Source organism: Apteryx rowi, unplaced genomic scaffold (assembly GCF_003343035.1).
Source record: "Apteryx rowi isolate R43461 unplaced genomic scaffold, aptRow1 scaffold_0, whole genome shotgun sequence".
Classification (NCBI taxonomy): Eukaryota; Metazoa; Chordata; class Aves; order Apterygiformes; family Apterygidae; genus Apteryx; species Apteryx rowi.
The window spans coordinates 6,787,130-6,812,064 of record NW_020447195.1 but is presented as its reverse complement, the minus strand read 5'-3'; the positions used below and the strand labels follow the sequence as shown (position 1 = coordinate 6,812,064).

General features: G+C 39.8%; 2 protein-coding genes and 1 long non-coding RNA gene across 3 annotated transcripts in view; 1 reads left to right on the top strand and 2 right to left on the bottom strand.

Moving 5' to 3' along the window:
* The window catches only part of LOC112961020 (guanine nucleotide-binding protein G(s) subunit alpha), a 63,069-nt gene extending 56,555 nt beyond the window's left edge, over positions 1 to 6,514 (bottom strand). The window contains exons 1-3 of the mRNA XM_026055819.1: positions 6,491 to 6,514; positions 5,500 to 5,547; positions 5,298 to 5,417 (exon numbers count right to left, since the gene is read on the bottom strand). Coding sequence (XP_025911604.1) covers positions 5,298 to 5,417; positions 5,500 to 5,547; positions 6,491 to 6,514 — 192 coding nt within the window. The remainder of the gene's footprint in view (positions 1 to 5,297; positions 5,418 to 5,499; positions 5,548 to 6,490) is intronic.
* A 389-nt stretch (positions 6,515 to 6,903) lies between these two features.
* Positions 6,904 to 10,832, top strand: LOC112961519. Its single transcript, XR_003252054.1, has 2 exons — positions 6,904 to 7,632; positions 8,198 to 10,832. It is a non-coding gene; the product is annotated as an uncharacterized LOC112961519 (long non-coding RNA).
* Positions 10,833 to 14,348: 3,516 nt separating this feature from the next.
* LOC112961318 (guanine nucleotide-binding protein G(s) subunit alpha-like) overlaps positions 14,349 to 24,935 on the bottom strand; it is a 33,017-nt gene continuing 22,430 nt past the window's right edge. The window contains exon 3 of the mRNA XM_026056380.1: positions 14,349 to 14,734. Within this exon, the coding sequence (XP_025912165.1) occupies positions 14,647 to 14,734 (88 nt within the window). The 3' untranslated portion in view covers positions 14,349 to 14,646. The remainder of the gene's footprint in view (positions 14,735 to 24,935) is intronic.

Below are 24,935 nucleotides of genomic sequence, written 5' to 3'. Positions count from 1 at the left end.
ATTCAGTAGTTTTGCCTGGAATATTACTAATTAGCATTCTCTGCAGATTTTCAACATACCTGTGTTTCTATCTTTAAAAATACTAAAATTTTAGGTGATTTACATTCCCATGTTCAAAAACAAAAGTTTTCACCAGGTATCTGTGCCTGCAAAATCCTTTTACCTGACTTATACTGATCTACAGATACATTACCACCATCATCTCATTTCTCCAGACAACATAAACAGTCCTAGCAAAACATCCTATTTGCAGTTTGAAGCTGTGCTTACATGTTTTTCTTTTATTTACTGTTGATTTTTCCAGCAGAAGAAGTGTCAGATAAGGACTGTTTATTTATTTTCATGCAATCCCAACCAATACAGCTATGTCAGAAGATGCGTATAGTGCAGAGTGTGTGCAACCCGTGACACCGGCCCTTTAAATAACTTCCGACATGGCCATTTTTAAGCTCAAAGTAGCCTCTATTCTTCACTCTAGAAAAATCTCTTTCTTCACAAGAAAGGTGTCACCTTTACATCCTCTAACACACTGATTTTATGATAAATATTTCCAGCTGGTTGTACTTTCACATTTCAGGCTACCCTACTGAAACTGTCAAACTCTTTGAAGCTTTTGGCACATTTTCATTCAGTAAGTAAAAGCAAGTTTCCCAGAACTGACTGAAAAATAAAAAGTAATATTCATTATAAACAGTTAAGACCAGGAGACAAGCTACTAAAGCAACTATATATAGTGTTATTAATTTTTTTTTAAATATATATATATAGTGCAGCTGAAGGATGTATAATAGTTCTTTTGGGGGGGAATTAAAATTGGGAAATGATCATTGCACAAAATCTGAAAGATGTATTCCCATACAAGAATATGTGTTAGGATTTGTGGGTTTTGGTTCTCATCTAAAGGACTAAATATTATTCTTGCATCAGCGCAATACTTTAAATCATCAGCATGATTATGTGGACAAAACTCCTTTCAGTAAGCACTACTATCGTCCTTCCTCCATATGCTACTACTTGTATTCAAAAAATTTAATTGCCTAATACCAAGTGTACTGACTTAGAAGTCTCCAACATACTAATTTTTCAGTTTCAAAGAGAATGTTTAATCTAGCATTGCACTGTATCGCCATTATTTTTAAGTCGTGTTTTTTTTTTTAAATGTGATACTGTATACTCCACAGAAATGCCACACATTTCCTAGAAGTCAAAAACTGTAAAGCAAGCAGATGGAGCCGCAGAAGAAGAAAAGCACTCCAACGTCGGAATACAGCAGTTGCTATCTGAATCCCGGAGAGATGGAGAGCCAGATCTACACTACCATCACAGTGTTGTAAAGCTACTATGTTTAGGCTTCCTTTAGTCTTTCTTCTGCCTTTCACATCCCGCTAGACATCATGATGAGAAAATGTTAATTCTAGCCCTACCTGTACAACAGATAATTTTGAAGTCTTTGGAGAGTATTTTAAACTTCATTTAAACTACTCCTTCATGTATGTGAGAAGAATGAGGCCTCTTATATTCTAAAGAAAAACTTCTGCAGTTGGAAAAGAAATTAGGTGGCCTGAGTACAATTTAAAACAACCAAAGAAAATCCAAATGAAACAAAACCACAATCCCAGTACTAAATTCATGCTTGATTTTGAATCAGTGCTTCGAACCATTGCTTTCTGGACAGCTTGCTAAATTAACGCTTAGAAAAATGTGAATGGGAGTTTAAGAAAATTAAAAAGGCCTCAGAGCCCTCAAAGAACATCTCTAGACATGACTCTTCTGTCTCCCTTCTTCATCTTCATGTTCTCACTGAGCAGAGAAGAGCAGCACCAGACAGTGCACTGAGGGACGTAGGGCCTCGTAACAGCCAAAATACGATTCCTCAGCCAGAAAACGGGAGAGACAGAAAGCAAGTCCTAAAACTCAAAACAGACAGTATTACGTACTGCTAAATATCACTAAGAAACCCCCTCCTCTCTTTTGCCTTAATAACCCATGCAGGGAGCAGTTCGGCTGCCGGTTTATGAAACTCTCCCATCAGAGCACTGCGGGAGATGGTAGGACTCAGCCGGTTCAGTGTTTCACTGCTTTTCTCCCCAAGAGCATGCTGACTAGCCGCTTTCAGGAAATTCTGCCGCCGCCGCGTTACGCATGCTCACTGCTGGCATGAGGCGCAGAACGGCGAAGAGGGAACTGTCAGCTTCATGCCCCCTCTTCCCCGACTCTGAAAATCCTGCTGGTGCCTTGGTTAAAATCACGCCCTACAGAAAAAACACAGCTAGCTGGTTCGTATCTGATATAAACTAGCATAGTCAGGAACAAACAAAAAATGTAATTAAATAACTTAATTTCAGTATCTCTTTTATTTTCTTCTGACTGTTGAATATTTAACTATTATTTTAAATTTGCTGAGGTCTGAGTACATATATTACAGTATATACCAAGGGCAGCACATTACTGCAGCACATACAGAACAGTGATGTGGGAATACGCGCAACCAAATAAATGAATTAGACATTGTTTTGTTAAACAACATTAAACATACATCAAAGTAACTCTTCACTGTATAACTAGCATAAGGTTATTCTTTCCACTTACAGGAAATTATTTTTTGATTAAAGTGCTTTTAATTAACCTGTAACAAAGTCAACATGGATCTTGTATTTCATSTACTATGTACTGAGAGTTGGCATCCAGGGACATTCTGGCCCTTAACTTGATTTAATACACATAATTAACATTCAGGTTCAGTTTTTCAGGTGCCAAAGAACTATAACCTACATGCAGATAAACTCAGAAGTCAGATACATTTTAGCTTGTATCATCACTGAGGACAGAGACAGCCAATAATACTCCTTCAAAACTGGTGGCTAATGAATATCCAGTTCAAAATGTCAACCCTACAAACATTTACGTATGAAATACTTAACCTTAATCATGTCAATGAAACTTGCCATTAGCCAAGGTTAAGCACGTGGCTAAACCTCTGTAGACTCAGGGCTTAAAATTTTAACACTATACTTTTACTCCAGGAAAGAAAAACTACTTTTATTGACTACTACCCATTATAACCCTTATTCCTGAAGTTGCGTGCCATTCGACACGTCATTTTCAAAGATTCCTTTCAGGACTTGAAATCATTCACAGAACTGATAAGAATATCTCTTCTCTTTAGCCACCACCAACACGGCACATAAAATACCACAGACTGCCTAGTGACGGTCACCTACACTGGGAAGCTCTGTCCGCTCTGCATCCCGCAGTCGCACCAGCCCCGGGGTCCCCGAACGGATAACGCACGTCACAGGACAGGCAGGTACAACACTGCTGCGGGCAGCTCGCTGCGGTCCCTAATGTACTGCATCTTATGAGGATCTCAGGCTGTTACTGATCACTGTGAAACAGTTCTTTCCTCTAAAGAGAGATGGCTGGAAGCCAGGCTGCTGGCTTTGACACTTCCTTACTAGCAAACACTACCTACAAGAAGGCCTCCACCTTGATTAGGAAGGGTTTGCTCTGCAATTCATACTGAATATTCTTTCTGATATCAAACACATGCAAAACATTTTTTCCACCTGGAAAAAGCCTCTACCAACGCAAAGCTGAAAGAGTATCCAAGAAGAAATCATTTCAGATTGAAACAGAATGGCAAAGCAGGTCAGACCTCTTGATTATTCTTCAGTGCATGTTCGTGTGAATTAAATTAACACACAAGTATACATGCTGGGCTTAGTCCTTATCACTACACTACGCTTACAGAGGCAAAAAATACACACACAAAAAATCATTGCAGTCCTATTGAATGCCTCTCTCTGAGATAGAAAAGACAAGAGAAAATCAAGTATTTCAGTAAGAGGTGGCTCTCAGGAACTGGTGAGGACGTTGTTACAGATCCCAACCTGAGCTATCGCAAAACAATGGGCAGTGCGAGAGCTGCAGGCACCCGGCCAACTCCAGAGCACGCAGGGTGGAGTAAGGAGTTGCTGTCTTTTCTCTCGAATATTCTTCTAAAACTATCTTCAAAACATGAAATTCTTTGCCCCCACTCCCTCCAAAAGGGGAGACCGTTTATGAAGGGACCAAATATTCTCGTGCATAACTGTAACAGAGGTGCCAGAATTGAAGAGGTGTCAAGTTAAAATCTCAAAATGGTCTAATTTGTTTAAGATTCTTTAGGCTAAAATGATTAATATCATACTCTGTGGGCTACAGAATAATAACACTTGCCCTTCTCTGTCAACCTTTCTGAGTTTGTTGAACTTTGAAAATTACTGGACTTGAAGATCACACTCCCAGTATTTCCATCTAAGTGCTAGCCTTATACACAAAGTACTTTTTTTTCCCCCCCCCTTCAAATAAAGGCTGACAGAAGCAGAGAAATTCTCAGAAGCGGTGACAGTTGCAAAAGATAACTGCCAGGCTAGCTTGTTCAATAATGTTTATAAATCAGAGTCACCACAACCTTGCTGCGGTGCAAACTATCCTGCATCGGACTATTATTTGCACTTGCGCTTTCCGTTCAAGCATCTGGCGCTGACTACTCCTTGAAACCCAACTGTGGTGTAAATGGATCGTGATTTTGACACATCACAATTCCTGCCCTCAGCCCTCTGGAGCATTGCAGAGGGAGAGGGAGAGAGAGAGAGAGAATACAACCTGGGAATCACACTACTGTACTATTACAAGTATGAGTACTTCACAGTAATTAATAAAAGTATTTTGCCTGGTTGAGATACAGTAGAAGCTGTATCACACCGAGGGGACACAAAGTTGTATCGCCAAACAAATGCTTTTACTTTCTGCATGTACTCTGGGGCTGCCGGGATTTGGAATCATTAACCAGCGCTGGGAGGGTCACGGGCAAGGACACGCTATGTGGAAGCTTCGCAGAAATTCTGTCCGACAGAGCTGTCACAGAGCACGCCTGAATCAGCAAGAAAACGCCACCATTCTTCCAAAAGAGAGAAATACAGTATCCCTAAATGCCAGCTAGTCACCACTGACTGCTGTGCCTATCTGCCCCCCTTTTGGGCAGGGCAATTCCCAGCAACATCCAGACGTCACTGCCAGCGCTGCCCATCGGCGCTAGCTGATTATTTCAAGGGTCTTTGTGTTCACGAAGGATCAATGTGAATATTCGAGCTGTGCTGCTACACCCTTTGTTGGATTAGCACTTACACAAGACACCTACCGTAGCAATTCCAAAGAGCGGCACATCGGCTTTTATAAATACGTACTACAGCAGGGTGAAAAATAATCATTTATAAAAAAAGCACGATTGCAGCCAATTAGAATTATTTACTTACCGGTGGGAAGTCAAAGTCTATCTGGTTAGCTAAATTTAAGATGTAGTCGATTCGAAACTGGTTCTCTGGATTGGCTAGTTCAACTGGAGGTGCCAAATTGCCCATTGCTGTCACTATTGTCTACAGAGAGAAAAATATTGTTACAGAGTGTGTTTGAGCAGTTAGCTTTGAATAGTAAAAAACCAGTTGCTTGTAAGCTTACCTCTACAGCTTCTTTAATATTGTTTTTAATATCCTGAATTTTCATTTTCTTCTCCCTGCAATTAAAAAATATACAATTGAATTTATAAGCCATAAAAGCAGAATATCTTTCTGAAGCAGAACACAAATATGAAAGTATTCTATCAAAACTATATTGTTAACATTGACTAAACTACTCTTGGTCACTGAATACTTTTGTAGATAGACCCAATCAAATATCTCACAACTTGTCTACTTAATAGCATCTATTTGTATTCAAAAGTCAGTATCTAATTATGCTTAAATAAAAACTTACTGAAGGCTTAGATAGAATGGAACTAAGATATTCTGCAAAATCAAGCAGATTTGGATTCACTTGAATGTAAAATACTACAAATACTTGGAAGTTATTTAGAAAAGCACAAACTGGAAATAAGTAGAAAAAAAAATGTGTAACTTACCAAAAGCAGAAACAAATGAAAAGAGACCAAAGCACCGCAAAGTACACAGAAATTAAAGCGTGAAAATAATGTCAGAGCAGAAAAAGCTAGAGCAAAGAACTCAACCTGACAGAGACGCTCAAACTAGCAGTTTGGACATAAACCCAAAAATAATAATAAAGAACTAATCCAAATATGTAAAATTATCTTTTAACTACAAGCAGAGTAGGCTAGAAAAGCACTCTGAATACCGTATGTGAGCACTTTCATTTGGGATTAACAGCAGCCAAATTAAAAGGCGCAAGAGGCTCAAGCAAGCTAGAGTGTGAACTACTGCCTCTCTTATATTTGTGCCGTTCTTTATGCATGCTGTTTGCAAATCTGACAGGAGTTATTTTCAATGCTAAATACTGCAATCAAATGAAATGCATAGTCAAACATTTGGTATAACCAGGAATTAGCATCCTAAAGGTACTACTAGCTTAGAGTTTGTAAACTGTAACTTAATTGTAGAGCACTGACAATTTTTTTTACATTATTAATTTTTTGCTATACACAATATAAAATTATTACTTTGAGGTAAACCAAATTAGCCATGTAATTGCTGCCAAAAAAAAAAAAAATTGTCTCAGTGACCTTTTAATCGTCATTAAATTATGTTTTACAAAACACTTTCATTATCTGAATACGTATACCAATTATTTTTAATATTTTTCATTTTGAAAACTCCTGGCATTTTCCAGTACAGTATCCTGAACAGAGAATTAAAGCTACTAACAGTAAGTTTGCCTTTTTATCCCTTAAAAGGCAGAGCTCACACTTTCCAGTATACAGACCACAGCTTGAAAACCTCATTTTACTGAGTTAAGCACTTTTATTGCAAATGCTTTTTATTACTTTTGCCTTTCTACAATTATTCACAACCACCAAAACAAAGTGAAACCGAAAGCACGTTCACCAATCAAGAATGCAGAACAGCAGAAAAAACGTAGTGCTTAAATAACAGGGCAGACGCAGACGTCCACGAGGGGTGGGAATTCTGCTTATCAGACGAAGGATTAATACAACTTTGGGGAAAGACAGGGTCAGCGAGGCCAGCACCACGCTAGCTGCACGCTACGCGGCATTTCAGCCTTGGAGGATCTTGCTGCACGTCCCACAGCTGCTCAAACACGACGGCAGCGTGAGGTCTGCTCTCGCAGATGGAAAGCAAACAGCAGCATCAAAGCACCCGCTCGGGATGACTTCGCTGCCGTAGCGAACACGCCCGAGTCGGCGACCGAACGCCGCCGAGCAGAGAAACGCGAATCTCCGCGAGCATCGGCTCCTCACCGCCGGCCACCGCACGCCTTCCCGAGCCTTCGGGCAGGGCAAGGAGCGCCGGTGAAGCCTGATGCCGAAGGAAAGGGATATCGTCGATAACCAGACAGATGTCAGTTCCTGGTTTCAGTGGAATCCTGGGTCTACCTACAGACCACCTTATCCCCCACCGCCGTATCTGAAGACTACCAGTTTTTTGCTTCAGGGATTTGGCACTGCTGATGGGAACAAGGCAATCAGCCAGGAGAGGCCAGAAGCACTGAACTAAGGAAAATAAATATGACAGGAAAAAGGGGGAGAAACTGAGGCCTTTTCACCCTCTTCCTTCCCATCTTCAATCTTTTCCACTGGCCTAAGACTTAAAAAGCTCTCTATGCCACATAGCAAGACTTAAGGTAGGTGTAAAAACACTGCATTTTTCAGTTAGGACACATATGGTTGCAAAAACATCAGTCATATTTGACTGTTAAAAAAAGTTCCTGCATTAAAAAAAAGTAAATAATGCTATAAAGCAAGAAATGTTTATCACTGACAGTGTAAGCAGTTTCTCTGGCTTGATTCTGACTCCAATGTTCAGCTAGGTGTTGAACTTAATGAACCTGTCATGTATCCACATTCTGCCCTATTGAAAGCAAAGGGACTACTGATATGCTTAAAAGTTACGCAAGGCACTGATATTTTTAAAGGATTAAGTAAAAAAAAAAAATTCAGTTATATTAAATGATTGTGCTTTATTTTGGAACATCATTAAAAAAAGACTGAAATCTAGAAAGTCTTCTAATTTTACGCTAACTACAGTTACATTCTCTCCCCCAAAACACTTGCGGACAATTTTCTCAAAACATTACCTGAATGCCCATTTACCTGACTCTCATATATCATACAATAAAGTTGTGCCCACTTTGAAGTATTTTTTATTTTAAGGTCTAGTCACACTGTCACATTTGCACCTCTTCACAGATCCTCCTCCAGCCACCAGCAGCACCGTAAGGCGGTAACGGACACCAAGCGATGCAAAACTCCAGCCATTAACAAACTGCTCGATAACCATCCTCATCTTCACGACAGGAACACTCAGAGTTCCTATTTCTGTTTGTGTTGCCATGGCCCTATAGCATGCCCAGTAAACAAGGAATCTTGTTACACGGCAATGAATGTATCATGTCGTTTTGTGTTTTGTAATGTTTACTAAGTGTAAATTTTCCATGACAATGAGATACTTTTCTTCTGGAATGCGACGTGTTCATCACTCGTTCATCCAACAGCCTGCACACTGGTCTAACCATCTTTAAAAAAAAAAAAAAATGAAACTTTGCAACTGACTTTATTCCAGGACTGAGGAAATGCAGAAAATAAAAGCTCACTATTCTTACAATGCAACCTCTGCTATCCATTTGCACTGCCAGAATTATTTTTGAGGACCACAGCATGTTCCACCTCAAATTTCAAAAAAGTAATTGAACTTTATTTTCTGCACCCATGCAGGCTGATTGCTTACTGGCTGTACAACGTTCACCTTAGAAACGGATTTGTTCTTTTCCATTTCTTATTCCTAAGTGCTAGCACAACAGCCAAAACTGCAAGAGAAAAAAAAGCCAGTCTCCCAAAATGTTTTTTTCTCTGGCACAGGTTGACTAGATGAGAAATGCCATCACGCTATCACAGCTAGTGGATGACTGATGTATTTGCAAGCCTGCTACATATCTTTAGATGCCATGGGTTAATAAGGTCATATTTTTAATCTTGTTTAAAACTTTTGTTTAGGCTGTGTAGGGTAGGCCAAACAAAGTATTAAACTCTATTAGTTGGGGATTATAAGAAAAATCTCAAATCCTGCTGTTTTCAATATTTAAATGGGCCAAAGGAAAGCTGCAAATAGCTTTCAGGAAAACTAATAAAGTCTATATTAGGTACTATTAAAAAAAGATGACATTTTAATTTCAAATAACATGAAATTAGAATGACATAAAAGATCAGGAAAATCAAATATTCCTGGAAAACAAACCTAATCAGTATTTTGTAAAGAACTTCTCCACCTGTGCCTGTGCTTTACTATAAAAATGGCATTTTTAGTCGGACTTTATCAAACCTTATGCAATGAACACATAGCCAAGCAGACTATCAGAAAGCAAACTAATTTGATTTTAATGTTCATTTCTGATTTACCTTCCAGATAATCTGAATAACCATTACTGGGAACTTGGAAAAAATATTTAAAGTTTGGAAAAGAACATTCTAGGAGAGCAGCTATTCAGCTCGCCCAGTATAAACCTCTCAGGGTAAGAGAAGGAAAAGAAACAGGGGTTGGAATGAAGGGTCAAAACAAAACATTTTAAAAGAATTAAGAAAAACGTAAGAAAATATGTGACCTTGTTATGCCACCTATCTACATTCCTGAAGGAAAAGAAGTTTGAACTCGTTGGTTGATCAAATATTCATTATTTACAGGTTAAGAAGCCATATATTCCATTGCAAAACTCTATGGAATAGGCAGAGTTCTGATAAGATTAAAAATAAAAATACAAAGAACTACTTAGTTTTAAATCAGAATAGAATATTTTACTTCATTTTCTCCAGTAAAAATCAGATATATTTTATGAACAGAAATGAGACACGTCTTCAAACCCCACAAATCTGTGATATGAGAGCCACAAAAAACCCCCAACCTGCAGAGCAAGAGGCAACAACACCAAAAAGTACTATTTTTCCTTTAGAAGGAAAGACAGCCAAAATGACGTGTGACTATTACTTCAAGATACACGAATTATCTAAGTTAGGGGAAACTCTAACTTAGTAAGGGGAAACCCTGCCCACATTTCCCCCAAATCCAGGATTATACAGGAAGTGGCACGGTTTAAGCATAAGAACATTTTGGGAACCAAACATTAGACATGCTGAAAGAGCACTGAAGAGGTGAATTTAATGCTGGGGAATGCACCATTTGAGTGAAAGTAAAAAGACTTTGATCAGATAATACGTAACAGAAAAAGGCTTTTAACAAGGGTAAATTATGATTGCCAGTTAATACCAGCATGAAGATGGCCTCAAGCAGGAACATACCCCAGAACACAAATACTTAAGGCTTTTATAATGTGAATACAAAATATTTACACATTCTTAGCATATCGCTGATATAAATGCTAACATTCATTTTGAAATATATCTGTTTTTTCTTTCCCAGTTAGTCTTTTAATATGGGTTTTCACAAGTGTACCCGCAGCATGATAGATAATGCCGAGTAATGGTTTGCAATTTAATACCATGTATACATTATTTCACCGCAAGCGAGCATGTCTGGTATCCTGAAGAGTGTATACCAGCTTGGACACAGTATATCATGCGACACATGGACTCCTACTTAAAATAACTGGCTCTTCATTATGTAACAATCCCCAAATACCATGTTAAAATGTTCTTTATTAATTATGCTGCCAACTTATTGTAGAGTTTTAAGGATTCGCAGTATTTACTGATTGTTGCAAATACAAGAAAATATGAAAGTTTCCCCTTAAACCTATATCACAAATGTATGCATCTAGAAAGATCTATAGACTATTTTAATACAGCGTATTAAAATGCAATAATGTAATGTTAATACAGCACGTTAGCCTTTGTCTTCTTTATGCAGCTGTTAACAACTTGGCCTCTGCCACTCTCAGCGATCAGTGTAAYTTCTAAACAGCCTTATTTCTGAAGCACTGTCAAAATTCACTCACTCTTGGACTTGCTGTCRTAGTAATTCCACATGGCAAAAAGCTCCCCCTGCCCATGCAAAGCTCTGCCAACTAAGTGAATCAATTTGTGAGTATATTGCGAGAGCCAAACTAAAAATCTTACAAAAGCAATTCATTTGGCTCTGCTCTCTTCTCAGAAAAAACACCACCATCCTGTTTCAACACAGGTGCATCACAGTTTGCTTTCACATATTACAGACAAACGTAAAAGCAGAGGGAAGCAGCCCTGGGCTGTCCCCTTTCTGCTTGCCTTCAAAAGCACATGGCAATTATGTACTGAAAGCAACGTCTGGAGCTGAAAAGTTAATATGCCGATTTTATTTTGAAACAACATCATTTGGTAGCTAGACAGGCAGTCACGCACTTTACAGGCGAGTGTGCTTTGAATATTGCTACTCGTCTAAATGCGGTGTCTTTGCCTGGAGGGGTCGGCGCGAAGCGGACGTAATGCACATTAAACCGATGACAAAGCACCAGTCTTGGAGACAAGACCGTTAAAATGCAATAGCACAACCGCAGGATATCTTTTGCAAATCAGACTCTTCATTTATGTAACACCACAAAGATACCTCCATAATTCTGACAACTAAAGAGGTTTTCTGTTTTATAGAGTTCAAGAACAAAAAAGGACTGTTACATAAAAGCTCCGGTGCATCAGCTGGCCGACGGTAACTTTGTACATTCTCAGACAGGAAATAAGATTTAGCAGGGTCCTAATTTGCAGCAGAATTGAAAGAGATTTTCTAACCACATTAATACTTTGCTCTCGATAACCCTGTCACCTAGCGAGACAAAACGGTTACCCAGAGATGTGGCTAGTTGACAAAACGTAACCTAAAGCACTCCAGACAGCCGACGCCGCGCTAGTAACGCTGGCGGCACACGGATCGGGCGTCCTGCCGAACGCAACGCGTCCTCGCTGCTGCTGGACCCTGAGCGCAGCCTCCCCTCCATCACTGCCCTCTGCCTCTTGCAGCCCCRGCCCCTCACTGGGAAGATTTTTATTTCTATTTCTCTAAGATTCTGGATAACACCAAATTGTACCGTCGGGTTACCAATGATTATTTATTATTAGAAGAAAAAAAMCCCCAAACAATAAGAACGGATATTATGATAGACTGTTCACTTTCTCTGTAAATAACGCATGTTGGGGAAAAAATAAAAATAAAAAGACCAACAGCTTGAAGAATTTGGTCAGTGTGTACTTTGATTTAAAGATATGGCTATAAATTAATTATGCTGCATGGATCTAGTTGCGACTGTTTCTAAATGACTTGCCAGAACTCAGTTCGATTCTCCCCTGAAGAATAACCACTTCCACACAGATATGCAACATAATATATACAACAGACAAGACATACTGGCCTTCCAGAAATTCTCTTTTAAGTGTTGGAAAAAGCACTACAAACTGCTTTACTGTTGCTGGTTCTGCTACAGTACAGTACGTACCTACATGAGGTACATCTACACCTTAACACGCAGCCATAAATAGCTGAACATACCATGGGAACATGCAAGCGCAGACAGACACCTACTTACGGGATGACGGAAACATTCTGTCCAAGTTAAAAAGCAAGAAAGGCAAATTACTGAAGCACTGATAAAACAATAAATTTGCTGTCAAAAAACAACATACTGTTGAAAAGCAGATAGGCGAAAGCAGAGATTGTGCTGGTTTTCAGCATTATTTACACCGGAGTGCTTGGTGGCTAAGGGTGTCGTCTGCACAAATAGTCAAAAAAGGCATCCCTAAATACATACCCATTCACCCCAAATTCGGGTTCATCCTACCTGTGCTCAGCGCGGGATCGCAGACGGAAGGGTTACGAAGGTAAGTGCGTCCGGCCACCACGGTGGCTCCTGCCGCAGGTGGGGGGAGGCGGGAGGGCGGCATGGCACAGCACCCCGCGACAGCCCCGGCCCCGCGCGCGCCCCGGCCAGACCCTGCGCACCGCACCGGGCGATGGGGCACACGGATGCTCTTCTGCCCTTAAGCCGCCTTCGGGCTCCCCTTAGGCTTTGCAGATTCCTAGGTAAAACCAGTTTAGCTGGTTTTACAGTCCCTTTATACCTGTAAGTGGCATAAGAAGCTGTCACAGACCCAATATTAAGAAGCATAATTCTGCTTACGCTGCTCCATTTACCTCAACGAATTAACTAACAATGGTTTAGGTAAGGAATGGAAATAAAAGTGTTCACAAACAGCTCTGTAATGCATGAGGTTGACACAGACCCTTGCCATTAAAACCCCTTTGGAAATTGCAAACTTCTTTTCTAGACTTCAGGGTTGCATTCAATGGATATTATATCAGATTATTTTCTTGCTCTACATACAGGTAATAAAGCATATTTAAATAAAATGTGTCCTTAAAAGCTTAGTATTGTGTCTTAAGATAGTAGATAAAATAATTAACAGGGCTAGAGTTTTGTGACTACACTGCTGCGACCCTTTTCTTTGCTGGTATTGACGGACACCTATTGGAGCCAGCAGGAACGTGAGGAATCAAGTCAAACTTGGGGAATCATCCCCTTGCGTTGTATAATTCACTTTATTTTGTGAGAACCGTTTCAAACGGCTGCCAGGAAGCCCAGAAGATGTGCTTTTCTTCAGCACTGCAAATGTGGTCATTACTAGCACGGAACAGGAAGACACACATGCATGGGCTGACACCTTTCAGAAACATGTGTGTCCCGCTGGGCGACAGCACCGAAATACAGCACGCGATCCTGCGCAGCACATGCTTCAAGCCGTCTGCTTGCACAGCCACCCTTCACTGATCGGCTGCCACAGTATCCATAGATCAACAGCACTTTCTGCTAAAACTGGTATTTTTGCTATGCTGAACACCCGTTCATCCTAAGTACTGTAGAGAGTTTGCTTTAAAATAYGGGCAGGTAACAGCAGCATTACTGGGCGTCTTGTTCAGGCCTTAGTTTTCAGGCACTCCCAAAGAACTTTTGTTTCAACTCTGACAGACCAATTTCATTCACTCTGATGTGGTTTTGTAAGTGTGGGTATTCTGGTACCTTCTCCAACGCGGATGGGATATGGAGCTTTGCAAAGACGGCAATCAAGTCCCAGAGCTCTTCAGGGGTTCATGCGCAAGGATGAGAGCAATAGCTCCTATAATGGGTACATAACCTCACTGCTACTTTAAACTAAAAAAGGACACAGCTGGCTAAGTGCCAATATTAAATGGAAAGAAGCCCTAAAATAAAAACGGCTGGAGCGCTGGATGCCGAGCAAGTATCCCGCCAGGCCAGCCCCAGCATGATGCAATAGCACCAGGCTTACAGTAGAAGAAAAGTATATATTCCTAGCAACACTTAGAGTGAACAATTCAGCAGAGACCATAGTTATTTCTGTTACATAGGGAATATTATTTATTGCAATCTGATGCCACATATTTTGTCTTATCAAAATAAAGAAAAAAGGCTGTGTGTGCATGCAAAGAGATAAAGATGAATAAAATTAAAGCTTGCAACGCAGTATCTCCAGATAGGCAAACACTAAATCTCCCAATTTTAATTCTATTAGTGTAATCACTGTTTTCAGCAGAAGATGGTCAGTCTTAAAAGTCTCTTGATTTCTTTAGTGATTATGATCTCCATTATCATCTGAAACACTTCAGGCACATAACATTGTAGACAGGAGATCTGGAAGATACTCGCCTCTCAGACTGACCAAAAAAAGATTTTCATCCAAAGATGATGCACATTAGCAGGTAACATACGGATGTCAGAAGTACAACAGCACATTAACCTAGAAACAGAAAGGAGGAAGGCCCAAATATGTACAATGTAGTGTTGTATCAAAACCAAGGTGAATTCTACAGAAGATGTTTCTACAAGCATTCGCTGGAATTTTTATACGAATTAGCTACTTTTATTCTCATTCCTCCTTTTCAATCTGTTCATTCAATATGACTATGAAGGATGCTAAAATATACAGAGCTTCAAATACACTAACAGAGCTTTTCATTTCCTCCAAGACAAGAACTGTAATAGCTACTTTTTGGTTCATCAGGACATACATTTTATTTTGTCAAAAAAGTTTGTGCAATCAAGCTTTACTAACACACCACTCGAGGAAACTTATTCCAATATTTAAATGCACATGTAGAGATTCAAATTTAAGTGTAAAATGACCACAGAAATTCTTATAGATACATCTGATCAGGGCAAACACAAAATGCCATGTGATTCGTCTGATCAGTACTGCTTAACAACAGGCACCTGCAAAGGGCTATTTGCTCTCAACCTATAGTTTAAAAAGGTATGTGAGCTAGGACCGAAAATTCAAAATGCACGTTCCATCACGGAATAGTCACTCAACTGCAACTATCAATTTCAATTTGAAACTCAGTTCCCTATATAAATCAAGGAGTGATATAAGGAAGGCTTCCCATTTATTCTGAAGTGAGCTGCAACTTCACCGTATTTTACTGGAAATTTTGCTTTTGCTTCACTCAAAAATACAAAGGACAACTCACAATTTTTCCTCTCTTATTTTTTTAATTCAATTAAATTCTTAATGACCCAAAGCTTTGCATTTTCTAAATGCTGCAGGATTTAGTATTGACAGTTCATAACTGAAGAACGACAGGCTGAAGGGGAAAGCAGCTAAGGCAGGGAATGYGGACCTTCAGCACCCAAAAAACATGGGAGACAGATTTGGAAAGGAACACATTAACTGTATATTAAAAAATTCTGCTGTCACTGGAAGCTGACCCAGATTTCAGAGAGATATTAATGTTAAATGTTTTGTTTGCCACATGTATCTTACGGCAATGTTAGACAGCTTTCACTGAATCAGCTATTTTCTTTATAGCAGCAAATTCAGAATTTTTGTAATTGACAAAATTCTGAATCAAGGGAGATTTCTACAGTTATCTCCAAGGATGAGGAGCTCTCAGGTATATGTAACTTTACAAAATTTACAGAGTTGCATAAACGCTTACAATCTCAGTATTATCAGAAGAAACCAGAACAGGCCTTAACGACTTTCAGCTCTGAAGAAGTCTTGGTTCACAGCTGTTTTCACCAGTGTGCTACGCAGCTCTTCCTTTTTCAGTTACTTAAGTCAGTCATACCTAAATGGCAATTTTCATCATGCACTTTATTAAAAGTCTAGATTTCAATAAAAAGCTAGATTTGTGAAAAACATTTTAGATAAGTTTCATGTTTCCATGTAAACAGACTCATCGGCAGAAAAATCCTACTCAAACTGCCAGAAAAAAAAAATTTGGTGAAATGTCAAGTACTGTTAAGATTTTAAGAACTATATTTGTACACTTAGACCCCCAGACAGTGTATGAATTTACTATGACTGTGCACATAAACTGCATTTTGAGAACACAGAGTAAATAAATATCAGAACGAGCAAATCTCAAAGTCTGTCCCTTAAAGTCGCAGCCTCCTTCACCCAGAGGCAGGTGTAACCCAGTCCGTAACAAAGCAAGGTGCTGACAACTTTGGCTCTAATCCATCAAAGCACTTAAGCACATGTTTAATTTTAAGCACATGAGTAATTCTATCAACTTTAATAGGGCTACTCATGGTTTAAGTACTATGATGGATGGGGGCCAGCATGCTCAGGACCTTTAAGAATGCTGCATGGCCTATGTTATATGGGGGAAAAATGGCATTCTTCCACTTAACAATTAAGTTATAAAAGCACTGGAAGCAAAATTTACCGTAAGTTGAGCACAACTCTCCTTATGTAAACACAGAGATGTGAGTTATTCTGCAGTCTTTGAAGATAAGACACGATGCCAGCTGTCATGCGCGAGAGGCGCGCGTATCTGCAGCCCACCCTTCTCCTCCCTTGACAGCTCCGTGTTAGGGCCACACGTCACCTGTGCCCATCACACCGGGCTGCAAACGGGGAATTGCCGTTCAGGAGCCTGACATAGCACAGACTGATAAATTAGCTACTAGTTATGCTTATCTTCTTAAATAAGATAGCACTAGATACAGTTGGAAAACGTTAATATTATACCCTTTCAAGCATGAGCTTGCCTGTGCAGACACGGGTGCGACAGGGTTTCAGCTGCCAGTGGTCTAATAGCTCAGTAACTGCTCCGTAACACCAGTTATTGCGGATATTCAAAGCCCTACGTATAGCTCTTTCATACATGTATAATGTGTGGCAAATTCAGAAGCTTTTAAGTAAAAACTAGGTTTCTTTAAACTTAATGGATATACAGTCAAGGTTAAGGATGTTAAAAAACCACCTGCATGGCAAATTTCTAGTGAGGGCAGTCTCTCCGTAATAGGGGTGACTTAGGTGATCTCTGACCAGTCACCAGAAAACTTGGGAACTTGTGCTGTTTGAACATGTCTCCAAAAATTGTTATCATGTTATAGAGAACGGTTTTCTAAAGAAGGAAGGGAATATAAAAATCTGAAATATGCTCTACAGCCATTTTCCAGGAGGTCACATCAGTCTCACTCACTAACTAGTAAAACACAAGAAGAGTCTAGTTTTCTTCCTACACTCAAAACTTAAGTCAGAAAAACTCCACAAAGTTTTCAGGAATAAAGCCATACTGTCCCAAACGTACAGTGAATTTTAACAGCTTCTAGCATAGTATCAAATAATATCTGCTCTGAAATAAACAATTGAGGGAAGTTAATTATATGATCCCTGCACACTGGGATCAACTCTTTTTTGCCTCAAAAAGGTGAAGTTACAGTTTCTGTATGCTTACTATCAAGTCCCAAGCAAATAAACACTGAAGGGAAACATATGGCTAACTTGGAAACAAATTTCTTTTGCCAAACGTTTCGAGGTTTCCAAACTTATTCTCTTCTTAGAGTGGAATAAAATTGAAGCTGATTATTTGCCTTTCCTTCCCCCATCACATCATATAAATATACCTTATGGTATAAAAATAAAGCAGCTACACAAACTGTACTGTTTTTTTTGCAGTGTAAGTTAGCGTGGCTCAAAACTCCTTTTCAGGAGCAGGAAAAGTGAAGACCACTACTTGTGGGGCTGCCTTGATTTCAACACCTTCTCATATCCCTAAATTATGATTTCTTCCCTTCCTGATTGCTACCTCTCAAAATTCGGTATACTATATACTTTTTTGCTCTATTTCTAATGAAATATAAAATTAACATACCTATTTCTTTTCTTGATTTGTCAACAAGTATGATTGAAAGCAACTATGTGTTCRGGTTTGGTTATTTTCTTTTACTTGCTGGTGAACATGCAGGAAAGAGAACACAAATAAATAGCTTTTGTGTAATTTTATTTTCTGAGATATCTTCAGCAGGGGAGTAAATACTACTACTTATTAGATAGAATTTAGAGAAAACAAAGTACAATATCAGGGGACTTAAATACAATTAAAAAAAGAGAGAATGCTTTGAATCTAAGTAACTCTAGAGTCTCTAATTTTTGCCAGAATTCTCAGCTTATTAAAAGTGTCTTCAACACATTTTATATTGTTACTACTGTAACGATGTTAATAATTACTCTAACAGCTCCTAACTTAAAAAGCTTTCTAAGTTATCACAATAGAGTTGTCTCATGATTATTTTTGTATAATAAAGGAGTTTAACTGTATCTAGTACTAATTTCACTTGTAGGCCAGCGGTATAAACATCACAGCAGCCCTGTCTGATAGTACAATACTTATTATCTCTGCAGATAGGGAGTAGAGGCAAAGACACTGTGTCTCCAAAAGGCAATTCAGAAGAACTATGATAGAAGCTGACTTTTCTCCAAAAAGCATTGAGGAGGTCAAAGGATCACACTAGGCTCCTCTACGTCAGATGCCACCACCACCCTCTCACCCACCCCTAAAAAGGAAAGGAAAAACTAGACAACATTACTCTCCTCCCAATTAATTCCTCAGCATCACACAGACTCTGAACTATGGTCTTATTTCAGGTTAATATTTCCAATGCTTTTAAGGCATCCTCCTGTCTTTAAAATGAGAAATCATACTTGATCTTGTGAAAACCGCTTTTCCTGCTCTCCCAGCTTCCAGCAACAGACTGATTAATCAGGATGCTCCTACTCTAGATTCAAACACAGACACAGTTTGATTCTATTCCAAACCAGAGTTCACAGCCATTTCTTCTGTATTCAAGACACTTTAAAATAATTCCTGCAAAACCCCAATTATTGAAAAAGTAATTCTCACTGAGCTCTCCCCCAAGCGCCAGCGAGCAGGTAAGTGGTAATGCAGCAAGGCTACTAACCTTCGCTAGAAGCAAAGCGCCGAGCCCCTTCACCCCGCCACAGCCGGCCTTATTCCTACAGCTCAGTCATATGTTCACAGGGGTTGGGGTGGGTAATGCCACACTGGTGCAAATTCTTCTTCATTTCTATATAGTACGGAGCAACTGTATCATGACATGATGAGACAGCACTTGAACGAAACCCAGTATATTTCCACTAAAGACACGTAGCACAAATATCAAAACTCCTGCACACAGAGCTCCAGGTCACCGGGCCGCGCTGCTCTTCATACAGCATCTCCCCCGTCCCTAATGCTACGGCTTCGTTTCTCCGGAGAGGAGCCGGTGCCGAGCCTCGAGGGCTGCCCCCGTTGCAGCCCCACGCTCGGGCGCACCGCTGCAGGGACCCGGGGCTGAACGAGCCTCGCGACGGGGGACCTCGCGGGCGGCCGGGAAAACCTCGCGCACATCCGCCCGCGCTCTAGAAGAAAGTTCAACGGCAAAAAGTTAGACGGTCTCACCCAACACTTGATTCTTCTTTAGCGGTCCCTTCGCTAAGTGAAATTCAGCTCTCCGCAGGTAGTAAGGGCAATGCCTCAGCTGTCCTTGCACCTCCACTAACCCTCACCTGCGGGTGCTTTCCTCCGCGTAAAACAGGAAACTTTACCCTCTAGATCAGCATGTTCCAGTCCCGACGTACAATCAGGTTGGCTCAGTTATAGCTAGGGGTGATTAATATAGTTAAGGCTGCCTTCAACATAAGAGCAAAAGGTACAGTTTCGATCCGTTAAGTGAACAACCAAAGCATTCATGTCTCCGACACGACTCACTGGAAACTTTGCAATCATTAGTCTTAGACGAAGAAGTCAAGCCAGCATGTTCTCTCCTGATGTAAAAGGCAGTAACCTTTAAAATCTGATTCCTGGCATTTTAAAAATCTCCTGTTGTTACAAATGACATCTAAGTCTACAGAAACTGTAAAATTGCAGGAGGAAACGTTTCCATTTCAACTTAGTTGTGCATTTGCCAGCATTTCTGGACAGTCTGTTTCACCTTCCCCTGAAGAAGCTCTCCTTGTTTGTGTTATTCCCTCACAAAGTAATAGGAGCGAAAAATCAGTTAAAATAGGAAATTATGATCTTAAGAGAGACAGGCTGTAAGTACATCCCAATTCAGGTTTAAACTCACTTAAAACTAAATTAAAATTGTTGCTGTTGGCACACTTTCTTCTGATGCTGAGTAAAGCTTCAATGTATTTAAATAAAGATACCCTGACATAGTTGTACTCACTAAGGCATCTCTCTTAACAGCTCAATATCTAACACAGAAATTGTTTAATTACAATTACATTTCCCTATAGAAGAGATCAACCACGCTGAATTTCAAAACCAGCAGTGGAGAAAATAAGCATAAGTCMAAAGTGCAAAGAATCAAATCTTTATGCAGAAATGCATAAAGAAATCCCCCCAAAGCAGCTGCCTACCAAAATGGAGTTTGTCTCAAAAACTACAATGTACTGATAAAAAGGCCATACTGTGTTCATTTAGTACTATTTACCTCTCATGGTCTGTTTTGGGGCTTTTTTTCATATTTCTTTTCTTTTTTTTTTTTTTCCCTGCAGAGGTTATGTAAGCGCCTTTACAAAGTATTTCCCATGTTCATGCTTTAAGAAAAAAAATATTTTTGCAATACTTACTTGTATACGCAATTGTAGCCAAAACGAAAGGACAGTAAATCCAAATGGAAGTGACACTTTGCCAACTTCAGTTAAGCAGAAGAGGCCCAGGAAAAAAAATTCAACACAACATACTACTCAGTATTAATACCATAACTACCTCGTTTTGCAATCACCAGTATAAACAGTGTACTTAAATGGGTTAAAACAACACTTAAGCTGTTTTTAATTGTTCCTGCTCGCTCCTCCCCACTTGCCGACCAGGGAGGAGACAGGGGAGAACTGCCAGGGCTGCGGCCACATGAAGACCCTCATCGGCCACATGAAGACCCTCATCGTGGCATCTGAGCATCTCCGGGCTAGAGATTAATGACTTTGCTAATAAATTATTTACAGAAAAGATGTACAAGAAAAGTAGAAGCAGGCAAAATGTATAGATTGTAACCTACTTCCAGAGCATTGCACACCTCTCTTGTAGCAGTCCTTTACTTTTTACTTTAATAAATAATCAATACAAAAAAGCCCATTTGTAATTCAAAGAAAGTAGCCAGTTTAAGCCGAGCTTGGCTACATGGCGCTGAACAGAATCCAGTGGAATCCCCTTAGCTGCTACGATGCTTTTATGCAACTCAGTCCAACTACATATTTTGAATCATTTCTATCCTGATCTTCAGGAGAATAAAATGCCCGACACTATAACAAGCCAAGACGACTTGCTTTTTAAGAAACAAGAAAACCCCAAACCCACAATCCCAGCCAACCCCCCTCCAAAGACCAAACAAAAACCTGTGATCAAATCAGTCTTCCACCTGGAGTTTGCAAGGTTATATTCCATTTTCTAGCTACACTGGTAGGTGTTGTGGAAGACTGCATAGAAAATTAAGTATGTAAATAGTTCCTGACAGTAGCATAAACGTTTTTTTCCCCCAACACAATACAGTGTTTTTAATGAGCAGATATACTAAGAGATAAGGCTCAGAGTCCGACATGTATCAGGCTGTAACCGCCTTTGAAGTATCCGGCTGATTTCTAGGGTTATATTTAGATGTGATAAGAAAACGTCTCATGTATTTTCCATTTATTACAGTTTTGCACTACCAGAAGTGAAGACGATTTAAGGCAAATATTTGGAAATAAACATCAAATATTACCAGGCAACAACAACAAAAATACGCTCACTTCCTTCCAAGCACAGATACAGTCATCAGCATGTTAAATCCACGAGTGAAATTCTTCAGTCAGGGTCAGGGAGCTTTGTTTCAGGCAACAGGCTCCATCAGCCTGTTTTTCCTTCCTGCCTGACTTAGAAGACCCCGTCAAGTTAGGGATACCAAAATATGTATTTTATTTCTAGCAATCTAGGGCTCTGTTTACAGAAAGGTTTGCAAGAATTTATTTTAAAAATGTGCAAGCTTCTGTATGGCTACTTCTGAAATAAATTTGCTCTGGATTTAAGTCAATCTACTTCAAATTGTACTGCGAGTTAACTGATGAAGTTTTTAAGTAAACAAATCCCATACATTTAACAAAACAGGAAAATCTTTCCTCGTGACAGGGGGGTTGTACAAACGAATCTGAAATCAYGATACACATTTCTCTTACCTAAATATCCTATTTCCCATTATGCCCATTCATTTGAAGGGTGTAGTAAGAGAACAATACTTTCACAATTTAATTTTACAGTTCCTTAACTGTGTCACAGCAAACTATTTTTAGTTACAAAAGCTTAAGCGAGCTTAAGATTGCAGCAGACACAGAGTATGCAACTATGTTTTTTAGGCATGCAGTTAGGAGCAACTTCTGAACTCCTAAGTTAGCCCTAAGCAGATGGATAGAAACTGAAAAAAACCCTCTCTTCTCAAATTAAATGCTTGCTTTACAAGCCTTACAAAATCTATGTCTGTGTCAGGCATTTGAATCTTACAAAACAGCACCTCTTAAGCAATTCTTTTTTTTAAGTTGGCAAACTATAGTTTTCCCACACAAATTTCCCCTTATGCAAATTACTTCCCAGCAAACATCAAGTTGAGTCTTCACTCCTTGGGGAGTTATTTATATTCCAACTGAGYGCAAAATAGATACAGAACATCATTAACATGATTCATTGGCTTCTTATTCCCCTCTTAGTGTGAATTTAAACCTGAATGTATCAGGTGTAAAACAGAGAAGACTCGAAAAATTGCTCAAGTTAACAAACAGGTTGCTGAAAGCAAAGGCAAGGTTTCCCCATTTAAAATAGTTATTAAAAGAAAAGCAGCCCTAGGTCAAGCCGAAGTCTCCTTGCATGAGCCCGCGTGAGGAGCCGAGCAGCAGCTCCAGGGAGCTCCAGAGCTTCTGGTTTGGAAAGGGGGAATCTGGAAGAGCCGGCAGCGAGCTGCCAAGCCTGAAAGCCTCCTACGTTGAGCAATCGTCCACGTTCCTGGATTTCTAGGGAACCCTACAATTAGTTTCATGAAGGTTCATCTAACCCAACATGTTTCGGACAAACATTCTGGATCCAAATTGGCCCTCTCTCATGAAACATGATTTAACTGGAAAATTTCCAAACAGCTCTTGCCGAGAAGCCCGGAAGTCAYGATGGATGCAGTGAAGAAACTTTCACTTTATTGCACTCAACATCTACATAAATTTGGATGCAACTAGTAAGAGGAATGACCTTTTACCGAGTTTAAAATTGGAAATTAATTATACCTGAATAAGCACATTTATTATCATTTCCCCTGATAAAAGGGAAGTTATACTGCTGTAATATAAGTCAAACTATGACAATGGCACAATTATCATGTCTTGGCCCTGACCTGACATTTCTAAACGGTAACAGAAAAATAAAAGTTATAGTTCATACTGACAGTATATAATAAATTAGAATGCTAGGACAAGACTGAAGTGTGAGAAGCAGTTTGCTGATACTTAGCACATCAGTTAGTATATATAGCACTCCACTCTAATTGTCCAATTAGTTTCAAAACATATGGCCCTGTAAACATTAATAACATTGTTTAAATGAGAAATTTATACACAGCTGAAGAAAATAATCTCAAGAGAGCTGCTGCTTTGGCTGTAACAAATAATATATCAAAAGCTCAGAGAACCTGGAGATAACTTGGCCCTGTCTGAATGTGATTGACCTCAGCGGCATTCCAGCTAATGCTAAGGCACTGACCAGGCAAGGCACCTGATTTGCAAGATTTGCAATCTGTTCATGGACAATAAAATAAAGAATTAGAAAAGGAAAAAGAAGAAACTTTAAAGGAAAAGGAGAACTTTTTAGATTATTCAAGTATTAGTCTATTTACTTCACATTAAAGGGGAAGAGAAACAGGAAAACATACCGAATGTGATCTGACTTCAGAACTTGTTATGAATCTGCTTCCTAGAGTTCCTGAAGTGCCAGAAACAAGCAACAGACCCGGCCAGGAATCACTGCAAGCTTGTCCTCCTTCTTATACTTTTCCCCCTAATCCTCTACAAGGAGCCACTTCAGAGACCTGATACCAGGCTACAGCAACCATGGGTCTAACTCGGCATGGCAGGCATTCTTAGAAATTTGCTTCCTAGAAATATCCCTAGACTGAAATGTTTTTGCCACTCCATCACAGTAAACCTCCACTTAACACTACGAATTAAAGCTCATTAAAATAATTAAAAATAATTTGGGGCAAYAATCACTACCTATCAAATTCTATAACATATCATTGATAGTGCTATAAAAAGGACCATTTCCTTTATTTAAGCAAGAGAACCTGCTTCTCAGCCGAGCAGTAAAACACAAGACGAGGGGGAAGAGACAGAAAGAGAGCGAGAGCAAGAAGGACAAATACATTAAAACATGTCCCTTCCCCACTTTGTTTACTTTAAAGAAAGGACCTGCTTTAGTCAAGAGCTAAAGCATTTTCCTTCAGCTTGTACTTTTATATACGTGACGATGGTCCACGAGCAGCTCGCGGTGCACCACCAGCCTTCGGGAGGACCCCAACGCTGCAACATGGCATCCCGCACGCAGCAGAGCCCTGCCAGCGCCGCGCGTTGTGAAACAGCGACTCTCGGACCCGCTGTTCTCTCCAGATTCGTGGACGGGCCGGAAAACTGGGTC